Source organism: Bombina bombina, chromosome 6 (genome assembly GCF_027579735.1).
Source record: "Bombina bombina isolate aBomBom1 chromosome 6, aBomBom1.pri, whole genome shotgun sequence".
Classification (NCBI taxonomy): domain Eukaryota; kingdom Metazoa; phylum Chordata; class Amphibia; order Anura; family Bombinatoridae; genus Bombina; species Bombina bombina.
Window position 1 is genome coordinate 775,917,714 of NC_069504.1, and position 12,994 is coordinate 775,930,707.

The 12,994-nt window shown below is 39.2% G+C and overlaps 1 protein-coding gene across 1 annotated transcript in view; it reads right to left on the reverse strand.

The window, feature by feature from the left end:
* ADAM9 (ADAM metallopeptidase domain 9) overlaps positions 1-12,994 on the reverse strand; it is a 621,882-nt gene that overhangs the window by 83,790 nt on the left and 525,098 nt on the right. Inside the window, exons 17-18 of the mRNA XM_053718079.1 lie at positions 9,696-9,776; positions 9,408-9,513 (exon numbers count right to left, since the gene is read on the reverse strand). Of these exons, the coding sequence (XP_053574054.1) occupies positions 9,408-9,513; positions 9,696-9,776 (187 nt within the window). The remainder of the gene's footprint in view (positions 1-9,407; positions 9,514-9,695; positions 9,777-12,994) is intronic.

Here is a 12,994-nt window from a genome sequence, read left to right on the forward strand (position 1 = left end):
CTCCTGAGAGTCAGACACCATAGTGGGCAAGATAAGATTGCAAGGCCAAATCAGAGCAATCAAGATCCTAGTCCTGCTTGATTTGGTTAACACCAGGTAAAACTTAAAATACCAGCAATTGGAACAATACCATGAAGAGAGGCAATAAGATCTATCTCTGGCCTTTCCCAGCACCTTACAATTTGGTGGAAAACCTCCATTCTCTTAGGTGGAAGTGCTGGTGACTTAGAAAATCTGCCTCCTAGTGGTTGACTCCATGTATATGAACAGTTGAAATAACACTCTGATGGGTCTCTGTCAACCTGATGATGTGCGATTCCGCGCTCATCGCCAAGGAACTGTATATATCTCCCTGATGAATGACATAAGCCACTTTAGTGACACAATCTGATTGTAATTGAATAAAAGGTTCCTTCCTGAAACTGGGAGAGCCTTGAAGATTGTTCTATGCTCCAGAATGTTGATTGGTATCCTTGTCTATTAAGGAGACCACACTTTTATGCTCTCAGAAACCCCCAGATAGCTGGGCACCCCTAAAGACTGGCATCGGTTTAGATAACTGTCAAGTTTAGGCTCTGAAAGGCCTGAATCCCCTGATCCAGAGAAATCTAAGAGAATTCCTCATGATCACCATTCCACTGATGCAGTAGAGAGAGTTTCAGGGGCTTAGATGAAATCTGGAGAAAGGAACCAGATCTGAGGGTGCAACCATCAACCCTACTACCTTCATACAATGATTCACAGTTGGAAAGGGAGTGTGCTGCAACCGGGCACAAGCTGCGTAAAGCTTTCATATGTGCATATCTATTAAAGAAACAAGTAGGGCCACTCGAGTGGTTGGAACCAGAGAGATCTTTGGTACATTTATGCACTAACCATTGTCTGTAAAGCAGAGCCAATAAGGCCCGACCACCTGTTGAAAGGAAGAAGGATTTACAAGAATTTTTTTCAAGATATAATATACCCTTAGTATGAGATACCATCAGTAAAGCCCCCAATGGAATGACACATAATCACTTTGAAGAGGGATGTGCAGATATGCATATTTCAGGTCTACAGTGGACATAAACTGAACTTACTGCACTAGAGGAAGAATAGTGTGTATAGTCTTCCATGAAGTCTTGATGGATCCTGCAACTTGAAAGTAGAAAGAGGAAGATGCTGTCTGAGATCTGCCGATAAGAATAAAAATATCCTGCAGTTCAGCACTTGCTCTGAGATTTTTTTATGATGTGGCAAGAAAACATAATTTATGTAAGAACTTACCTGATAAATTCATTTCTTTCATATTAGCAAGAGTCCATGAGCTAGTGACGTATGGGATATACATTCCTACCAGGAGGGGCAAAGTTTCCCAAACCTTAAAATGCCTATAAATACACCCCTCACCACACCCACAATTCAGTTTAACGAATAGCCAAGAAGTGGGGTGATAAGAAAAAAGTGCGAAAGCATATAAAATAAGGAATTGGAATAATTGTGCTTTATACAAAAAAATCATAACCACCACAAAAAAGGGCGGGCCTCATGGACTCTTGCTAATATGAAAGAAATGAATTTATCAGGTAAGTTCTTACATAAATTATGTTTTCTTTCAAGTAATTAGCAAGAGTCCATGAGCTAGTGACGTATGGGATAATGACTACCCAAGATGTGGATCTTTCCACACAAGAGTCACTAGAGAGGGAGGGATAAAATAAAGACAGCCAATTCCTGCTGAAAATAATCCACACCCAAAATAAAGTTTAATGAAAAACATAAGCAGAAGATTCAAACTGAAACCACTGCCAGAAGTACTTTTCTACCAAAAACTGCTTCAGAAGAAGAAAACACATCAAAATGGTAGAATTTAGAAAAAGTATGCAAAGAGGACCAAGTTGCTGCTTTGCAAATTTACCCGACTCGACATAAGCATGATGAAATAAAGATTTCAACCAAGATGCCAAAGAAATGGCAGAAGCTTTCTGGCCTTTTCTAGAACCGGAAAAGATAACAAATAAACTAGAAGTCTTACGGAAAGACTTAGTAGCTTCAACATAATATTTCAAAGCTCTAACAACATCCAAAGAATGCAACGATTTCTCCCTAGAATTCTTAGGATTAGGACATAATGAAGGAACCACAAATTCTCTACTAATGTTGTTGGAATTCACAACTTTAGGTAAAAAATCAAAAGAAGTTCGCAACACCGCCTTATCCTGATGAAAAATCAGAAAAGGAGACTCACAAGAAAGAGCAGATAATTCAGAAACTCTTCTGGCAGAAGAGATTGCCAAAAGGAACAAAACTTTCCAAGAAAGTAATTTAATGTCCAATGAATGCATAGGTTCAAACGGAGGAGCTTGAAGAGCCCCCAGAACCAAATTCAAACTCCAAAGAGGAGAAATTGACTTAAAGACAGGTTTTATACGAACCAAAGCTTGTACAAAACAATGAATATCAGGAAGAATAGCAATCTTTCTATGAAAAAGAACAGAAAGAGCAGAGATTTGACCTTTCAAGGAACTTGCGGACAAACCCTTATCTAAACCATCCTGAAGAAACTGTAAAATTCTCGGTATTCTAAAAGAATGCCAAAAAATGATGAGAAAGACACCAAGAAATATAAGTCTTCCAGACTCTATAATATATCTCTCTAGATACAGATTTACGCGCCTGTAACATAGTATTAATCACAGAGTCAGAGAAACCTCTTTGACCAAGAATCAAGCGTTCAATCTCCATACCTTTAAATTTAAGGATTTCAGATCCTGATGGAAAAAAGGACCTTGCGACAGAAGGTCTGGTCTTAACGGAAGAGTCCACGGTTGGCAAGAGGCCATCCGGACCAGATCCGCATACCAAAACCTGTGAGGCCATGCCGGAGCTACCAGCAGAACAAACGAGCATTCCTTCAGAATCTTGGAGATTACTCTTGGAAGAAAAACTAGAGGCGGAAAGATATAGGCAGGATGATACTTCCAAGGAAGTGAAAATGCATCCACTGCCTCCGCCCGAGGATCCCGGGATCCGGAAAGATACCAGGGAAGTTTCTTGTTTAGATGAGAAGCCATCAGATCTATTTCTGGGAGTTCCCACATTTGAACAATCTGAGGAAATACCTCTGGTTGAAGAGACCATTCGCCCAAGTGCAACGTTTGGCGACTGAGATAATCCGCTTTCCAATTGTCCATACCTGGGATATGAACCGCAGAGATTAGACAGGAGCTGGATTCCGCCCAAACCAAAATTCGAGATACTTCTTTCATAGCCAGAGGACTGTGAGTCCCTCCTTGATGATTGATGTATGCCACAGTTGTGACATTGTCTATCTGAAAACAAATGAACAACTCTCTCTCCAGAAGAGGCCAAGACTGAAGAGCTCTGAAAATTGCATGGAGTTCCAAAATATTGATCGGAAATCTCACCTCCTGAGATTCCCAAACCCCTTGTGCCGTCAGATACCCCCACACAGCTCCCCAACCTGTAAGACTTGCATCTGTTGAGATTATAGTCCAGGTCGGAAGAACAAAGAAGCCCCCTGAACTAAACGATGGTGATCTGTCCACCATGTCAGAGAGTGTCGTAAAATCGGTTTAAAGATATTAATTGAGATATCTTTGAGTAATCCCTGCACCATTGGTTCAGCATACAGAGCTGAAGAGGTCGCATGTGAAAACGAGCAAAGGAGATCGCATCTGATGCGGCAGTCCTAAGACCTAACATTTCCATGCATAAGGCTACCAAAGGGAATGATTGTGACTGAAGGTTTTGACAAGCTGATATCAATGTTAAACTTCTCTTGTCTGACAAGGACAGAGTCATAGACACTGAATCTATCTAGAAACCTAAAAAGGTTACCCTTGTCTGAGGAATCAATGAACTGATTGGTAAATTGATCCTCCAACCATGAACTTGAAGAAACAACACAAGTAGATTCGTATGAGATTCTTCGAAAATGAGAAGACTGAGCAAGTACCAAGATATCGTCCAAATAAGGAAATACCAAAACCCTGTTCTCTGATTACAGAAAGAAGGGCACGAGAACCTTTGAAAAAAATTCTTGGAACTGAGGCTAGGCCAAACGGTAGAGCCACAAAACTGGTAATGCTTGTCTAAAAAGAGAATCTCAGACACTAAAAGTGATCTGGATGAATCGGAATATGCAGATACACATCCTGTAAATCTATTGTAGACATATAATGCCCTTGCTAAACAAAAGGCAGGATAGTCCTACAATAACCATCTTGAATGTTGGTATCCTAACATAACGATTCAATAATGATAGATCCGGAACTGGTCTGAAGGAATTGACCTTCTTTGGTACAATGAAGAGATAAAATAAAACCCCAGCCCCTGTTCCAGAACTGGAACTGGCATAATTACTCCAGCCAACTCTAGATCTGAAACACATTTCAGAAATGCTGAGCCTTTGCTGTGTTAACTGGGACACGGGAAAGAAAAAAATCTCTTAGCAGGAGGCCTTAACTTGAAGCCAATTCTGTACCTTTCTGAAACAATGTTCTGAAACCAGAGATTGAGAACGGAATTGATCCAAATTTCTTTGAAGAAAACGTAATCTGCCCCATACCAGCTGAGCTGGAATAAGGGCCGCACCTTCATAGGTACTTAGGAGCTGGCTATAGGTTTCTATGAGGCTTGGATATATTCCAAACTGGAAATAGTTTCCAAACTGATACCGCTCCTGAGGATGAAGGATCAGGCTTTTGTTCCTTGTTGTGAGGAAAGGAACGAAAATGAATTATTTACCCTGGAAAGAAAGGGAAAGCAAAGTTGACTTAGAAGACATATCAGCATTCCAAGTTTAATCCATAAAGCTTTTCTAGCTAAAATAGCTAGAGACATATACCTGACATCAACTCTAATGATATCAAAAGATGGTATCACCAATAAAATTATTAGCATGTTATAGAATAATAATAATGCTATAAAATTATGATCTGTTACTTGTTGCGCTAAAGCTTCTAACCAAAAAGTTGAAGCTGCAGCAACATCCGCTAAAAATATAGCAGGTCTAAGAAGATTACCTGAACATAAGTTAGCTTTTCTTAGAAAGGATTCAATTTTCCTATCTAAAGGATCCTTAAATGAAGTACTATCTGCCGTAGGAATAGTAGTACATTAGCAGGAGTAGAGACAGCCCCATAACCTTAGGGATTTTTGTCCCAAAAAACTCTAATCTGTCAGATGGCACAGGATATAATTGCTTAAACGTCTAGAAGGAGTAAATAAATTACCCAAATTATTCCATTCCCTGGAAATTACTTCAGAAATAGCATCAGGGAGATTAAACACTTCTGGAATAACTACAGGAGATTTAAAAACCTTATTTAAACGTTTACATTTAGTATCAAGAGGACCAGAATCCTCTATTTCTAATGCAAATAATACTTCTTTAAGTAAAGAACGAATAAATTCCATCTTGAACAAATACAAAGAATTATCAGCATCAACCTCTGAGACAGAAACCCCTGAACCAGAAGAACCATTATCAGTATCAGAATGATGATGTTCATTTAAAAATTCATCTGAAAAAAGAGAAGTTTTAAAAGACTTTTATGTATACTAGAAGGAGAAATAACAGACATAGCCTTCTTAATGGATTTAAAAAAATAAAATCTCTTATGTTATCAGGAACACTCTGAAAATTAGATGTTGACGGAACAGCAACAGGTAATGTAACAGTACTAAAGGAAATTTTATCTGCATTAATAAGTTTGACATGACATGCAATACAAACAACAGCTGGAGAAACAGATACCAAAAGTTTATAGCAGATACACTTAGCTTGGTAGCTCCAGCACTGGGCAGTGATTTTCCTGAAGTATCTTCTGATTCAGTTGCAACGTGGAACATCTTGCAATATGTAAAAGAAAAAAACAACATATAAAGCAAAATTGATCAAATTCCTTAAATGACAGTTTCAGGAATGGGAAAAAAATGCCAGTGAACAAGCTTCTAGCAACCAGAAGCAATAAATAATGTGACTTAAATAATGTGGAGACAAAAATGACGCCCATATTTTGTAGCGCCAAAAAAGACGCCCACATTATTTGGCGCCTAAATGCTTTTGGCGCCAAAAATGACGCCACATCCGAAACGCCGACATTTTTGACGCAAAAAAAGTCAAAAAATGACGCAACTTCCGGCGACACGTATGACGCCGGAAACAGAAAACATTTTTGCGCCAAAAAAGTTTGCGCCAAGAATGCCGCAATAAAAAGAAGCATTTTCTGCCCCCGCGAGCCTAACAGCCCACAGGGAAAAAGTCAAATTTTTTAAGGTAAGAAAAAATGATTGAAACAAATGCATTTATCCCAAATATGAAACTGACTGTCTGAAAAATAAGGAATGTTGAACATTCTGAGTCAAGGCAAATAAATGTTTGAATACATATATTTAGAACTTTATAAACAAAGTGCCCAACCATAGCTTAGAGTGTCACAGAAAATAAGATTTACTTACCCCAGGACACTCATCTACATGTTTGTAGAAAGCCAAACCAGTACTGAAACGAGAATCAGCAGAGGTAATGGTATATATAAGAGTATATCGTCGATCTGAAAAGGGAGGTAAGAGATGAATCTCTACGACCGATAACAGAGAACCTATGAAATAGACCCCGTAGAAGGAGATCACTGCATTCAAATAGGCAATACTCTCCTCACATCCCTCTGACATTCACTGCACGCTGAGAGGAAAACCGGGCTCCAACTTGCTGCGGAGCGCATATCAACGTAGAATCTAGCACAAACTTACTTCACCACCTCCATCGGAGGCAAAGTTTGTAAAACTGAATTGTGGGTGTGGTGAGGGGTGTATTTATAGGCATTTTGAGGTTTGGGAAACTTTGCCCCTCCTGGTAGGAATGTATATCCCATACGTCACTAGCTCATGGACTCTTGCTAATTACATGAAAGAAAGCCCGATTAACCCCAGTAGCAATGTATAAAAAAGAAAACAGTCTAGGCCCAAATAAGATCTGACCTTGAAAAGGGATGGATAGAAATCTACTTTTATAGACTTTAGCTATAAGGCATGGCTAGATAAAACAGCCATAGCAGCACTTTTCTACTGTTGTGTCACAAATAAAGCTGTTGGCAACCTTATCAGATTCACCAGGCCCTGGATCTCTTCCAAAGATTGTTCCCCCCATGTTATCTCAGCAAAGTTATTGCACCCTAAAGGCATGGCTGATGTCACAAGGCCATGCTGCCAGAAGGGTTAAATAGAAATCCAATACATACATTCACACACACACACACATATCAATTATATATATATATATGTTCAGGGAATAAACATTGGAACATGAATTTGTTTTAATCACCTGCAGTGCTTCCTTCCTCTAGCTTGCAACATAGTTGCTGTATTAAAGAATGCCCTCAGAATATTAGATTGAGAACCCCTATCAATTGATGTGTGGAGAGAAAACTTCTTAGTTTTACCCTCTCCATGCTGGATGCAAAATATAACTGAGGGAAAGTTATGCAATATAGGTGCGTACTGCGTCCTTCTGTTGGACAGGAAATATATCTCCTATCCATATCTCACCATATGTTGTCTAGTGAATAATAATCTTGTTTAATTTATTACTCTCTGGGGTTAGTAGTACTAACACTTTAGCATTTTTTTTAATGTTTTGTCTTTATATTTTGTGTATATCGATGACACAACACGTCATTTTGTCACATATCCAATTGTAGAGTTATCAAATGGGTGAATGTAGTTATTAGGAGCTACCATTATTAACTAAAGATGATGAATACAACAGGACAAAGGAAGAAGTAAACACACGTTAAAGATAAATATTTTCAGATACTGTATAACCCATATTATTTGCAAGAGACAGTCCATTTTACATACTAAGGGCTAGATTACAAGTGGTGCCCTAACTCATTTTTTGCTTGCACGCTAACTCCATGAATTACAAGTTGAAAGCAAAAAGTTAGTGTGCAAGTGAAAGTCTGATGCGCGCTAATGTCAGGACGTTAGCTATCTTGACTGTGCTAAATTCTTCTCCCTATAGACAATGCTCACATGCTAACGCAATACTGTGTCAGACCAACTGCGCTAAATCCGAAGGTAGTTATGAATACTTTAAATTCCAATGTTCTTCAGATAGAAGAAAATTATCTTTTTATTTTAAAATATGCATTTCTCTATCTATAATTTTTTTTTTTCTACGTGTAGAACATTGGAATTTCAAATATTTCTATTGAAAACACATTAAAATTAATAAAAATTATATTGCATGTTTCAAGGTATTTGACTGGGAAGGGCTCAAAAGTGTGTATATATATATATATATATATATATATATAATTTGCAAACGAAGAGAGAAGCGCTCTACCAGGAACGAACAACAGCTCAGTGGCTTGTTCTATGGCGATTTACCACCCGGAAGCAGCCTCTTATATATATATATATATATATATTTATTTATTTAATGTATTAATGTATATTTATGTGTATATATATATGTATATTTATATACACCATGGGCAAGATTACAAGTGGAGTGCTAAATATTGCTTGCATGCAAGTGATATTAGCGCTCCACTTTGTAATAGCAGTGCACGATAATGTCCAGCACTCACTTACAAGATTAAAAGCTTAGCTGAGAGCTTGTGAGTGAGTGCTGGACTTTCTCTGTGTGTTGTATTAATTTGTTTTGTAATTTTCCCAATGGCTCTTGCACCCAGACCTGTCTGAGGTTAACTGCCTGTGACTCTGGGGACAGCACAGCTTCCTGTGAGTCCCAGTGAGCACCCAGGGCTGAGCATGTTGCAGGGTCATGGGATGTGTACCCGGTCCGGTCTGAGAGTGCAGTCCCCTTCCGTATACACACAGGTATATGTACATTGGAGTCATTTCCAGTCACACAGTTTGACATATATCATATCTCTTTTAAACATTTTTACTTATATTAAAATATATTTTTATTAAGAAGTGTTTATGTTTGTATATTACTTTATTTTAAAGTGTTTTGTGCAATTTTTTTTAACCATTACAGTTTACTTCAGGTCTCAAGGTGCAGTAAATATTCTAGCGCAGTTTTGGCTTGAGCACAACCAATAACTTTCAACTTGTAATACCAGCGCAAATTAACGTGGTCATGTTAAACCTTGAAAGTATAGGCTGCGCTCGAGTGAAGTCACCGGCACTAACCCTTCTCTGGTTAGCGCTCTTTACCATAGACTTGTAATATCAAAGAGGTACGCGCTAATGGTATCGCGATCAAGTGAAATTGGTTATCGCGCTTGCACGTTATCATTAGCGCCACGCCACTTGTAATCTAGCCCTTAATATTTTCTCTTAATCAAAAGCATTAATTGCATGCAATGAAAATTGTAATTATAAGTATGTAAACAAATTGATACAGTTATAAAGAACAAGCTACTTACCATTATATGTGGGGCCACTGTCAATGCTACCACCATATCCCTTAGTCTGGCACATAGGAAAAGCCCAGCCATCATTACAATGACAGTTCTTATTGCTGTTACACACCTAAAGAATGAAATAGGAACTATGTATTATTTGTTAACATTGTAGTTTTTAAACTATATGACTTAGCTTCCTAAATATTTGTATATATACCATACACAGTATATATATATATATATATACATATATATTTATATATATATATACAGTATATCTATCTTTGTAACGTTATCTATAATACTTACTCCATTCCCTCCGCACTTCTTCTGAACATCACAGTCATACTTAAGCACTGATGCATTAACACACTGGTAACCACTGCACACCTTTTGGGAACAAACAGAAAAGAATAAAAGACAAATGCCACAAATTAGAAATCTAATTAAAATTGTGAGAAAAAAAAATATCATCATTCATATCTACCATGTCCAAGTTAAAAAAAAAATGGGGTCACACCGGTAAAAATATACGCTCATATTTTCACAAGGAATTAGAAAAGGAAAGCAGAAACGTCTGTCAATGATTTAAAAAACGAGTTTCGTAACAACAATCTCTATCATTAAAATGTTTGGTTCAGTACCTAGGTAGCTTGCTGATTGGTGGCTAAATGTATATATACATATATATTTATGTGTTAATATGTGTATATATGTGTAAATCTTAGGGCTAGCTTACAAGTGGAGCGCTTTTGTTTGCACACGATGACGGGTTTTTGCAGACGTCTGTGTGCAAGTTAAATTCCGCTCGTATTATAAGTTAAAAGTAAATACGAACTTGTGAGCCCAATCACGATTTACGCTAGAATGATTACCGCAACCTCAAAGCTCTGGCTAACTGTTATACTTGAAAAAAAAATTGCACAAAACACATCAAAAATACATTTAAGAGTACAGTTACACTCATAATAACACTATCTAATATTGCAATATTAAAGTTATAAGGGGTTAGGTTTTATTAAAATAAAAAACTGCAAAGGGCTTTAAAGGGATACTAAACCCAAAATTTTTCTTTAATGATTAATTCTAAATTTAGCCACCAATCAGCAAGCGCTACCCAGGGCTCTAAACCAAAAATGGTCCGGCTCCTTAGCTTACATTTCTGCTTTTTCAAATAAAGATACCAAGAGAAGAAAGAAAAACTGATTATAGGAGTAAAATAGAAAGTTGCTTAAAATTGCATGCTCTATCTGAATAATGAAAGAAAAAAAAATTGGGTTTAGTATCGGAAGGAACCACTGCCTGTAGAACCTTTCTCCCAAAAACAGCCTCCGAAGAAGCAAAAGTGTCAAATTTGTAAAATTTTGAAAAGGTGTGAAGCAAAGACCAAGTCGCAGCCTTGCAAATCTGTTCAACAGAGGCCTCATTTTTAAAGGCCCAGGTGGAAGCCACAGCTCTAGTAGAATGAACTGTAAATCCTTTCAGGGGGCTGCTGTCCAGCAGTCTCATAGGCTAAGCGTATTATGCTCCGAAGCCAAAAGGGGAGAGGTTGTCGAAGCTTTTTGACCTCTCCTCTGTCCACAGTAAACGACAAACAGGGCAGATGTTTGACGAAAATCTTTAGTAGCCTGTAAGTAAAACTTCAAGGCACGGACTACGTCCAGATTATGCAAAAGACGTTCCTTCTTTGAAGAAGGATTAGGACACAATGATGGAACAACAATCTCTTGATTGATATTCCTGTTAGAAACCACCTTAGGTAAAAACCCAGGTTTGGTACGCAGAACTACCTTGTCTGAATGAAAAATCAGATAAGGAGAATCACAATGTAAGGCAGATAACTCAGAGACTCTTCGAGCCGAGGAAATAGGCATCAAAAACAGAACTTTCCAAGATAAAAGTTTAATATCAATGGAATGAAGGGGTTCAAACGGAACTCCCTGAAGAACTTTAAGAACCAAGTTTAAGCTCCACGGGGGAGCAACAGTTTTAAACACAGGCTTAATCCTAACCAAAGCCTGACAAAATGCCTGGACGTCTGGAACTTCTGCCAGACGCTTGTGCAAAAGAATAGACAGAGCAGAGATCTGTCCTTTTAAAGAACTAGCTGATAAGCCTTTGTCCAAACCCTCTTGGAGAAAGGACAATATCCTAGGAATTCTAACCTTACTCCATGAGTAACTCTTGGATTTACACCAATAAAGATATTTACGCCATATCTTATGGTAGATTTTCCTGGTGACAGGCTTCCGAGCCTGTATTAAGGTATCAATGACTGACTCGGAGAAGCCATGCCTTAATAGAATCAAGCGTTCAATCTCCATGCAGTCAGTCTCAGAGAAATTAGATTTGGATGATTGAAAGGACCTTGTATTAGAAGGTCCTGCCTCAGAGGCAGAGTCCATGGTGGAAGAGATGACATGTCCACTAGGTCTGCATACCAGGTCCTGCGTGGCCACGCAGGCGCTATCAGAATCACCGATGCTCTCTCCTGTTTGATTTTGGCAATCAGTCGAGGGAGCAGAGGAAACGGTGGAAACACATAGGCCAGGTTGAAGAACCAAGGAGCTGCTAGAGCATCTATCAGCGTTGCTCCCGGGTCCCTGGACCTGGATCCGTAACAAGGAAGCTTGGCGTTCTGGCGAGACGCCATGAGATCCAGTTCTGGTTTGCCCCAACAATGGACCAGTTGAGCAAACACCTCCGGATGGAGTTCCCACTCCCCCAGATGAAAAGTCTGACGACTTAGAAAATCCGCCTCCCAGTTCTCTACGCCTGGGATGTGGATCGCTGACAGGTGGCAAGAGTGAGACTCTGCCCAGCGAATTATCTTTGAGACTTCTAACATCGCTAGGGAACTCCTGGTTCCCCCTTGATGTTGTCCGACTGAAATCTGATGAACCTCAGTGTTGCTAACTGAGGCCAAGCTAGAAGAGCATTGAATATTGCTCTTAACTCCAGAATATTTATTGGGAGGAGTTTCTCCTCCTGAGTCCACGATCCCTGAGCCTTCAGGGAGTTCCAGACTGCGCCCCAACCTAGAAGGCTGGCATCTGTTACAATCGTCCAATCTGGCCTGCGAAAGGTCATACCCTTGGACAGATGGACCCGAGAAAGCCACCAGAGAAGAGAATCTCTGGTCTTTTGATCCAGATTTAGTAGAGGGGACAAATCTGAGTAATCCCCATTCCACTGACTTAGCATGCATAATTGCAGCGGTCTGAGATGCAGGCGCGCAAATGGCACTATGTCCATTGCCGCTACCATTAAGCCGATTACTTCCATGCACTGAGCCACTGACGGGCGTGGAATGGAATGAAGGACACGGCAAGCATTTAGAAGTTTTGATAACCTGGACTCCGTCAGGTAAATTTTCATCTCTACAGAATCTATAAGAGTCCCTAGGAAGGAGACTCTTGTGAGTGATGATAGAGAACTCTTTTCCACGTTCACTTTCCACCCATGCGACCTCAGAAATGCCAGAACTATCTCTGTATGAGACTTGGCAATTTGAAAGCTTGACGCCTGTATCAGGATGTCGTCTAGATACGGAGCCACCGCTATGCCTTGCGGTCTTAGAACCGCCAGAAGTGAGCCCAGAACCTTTG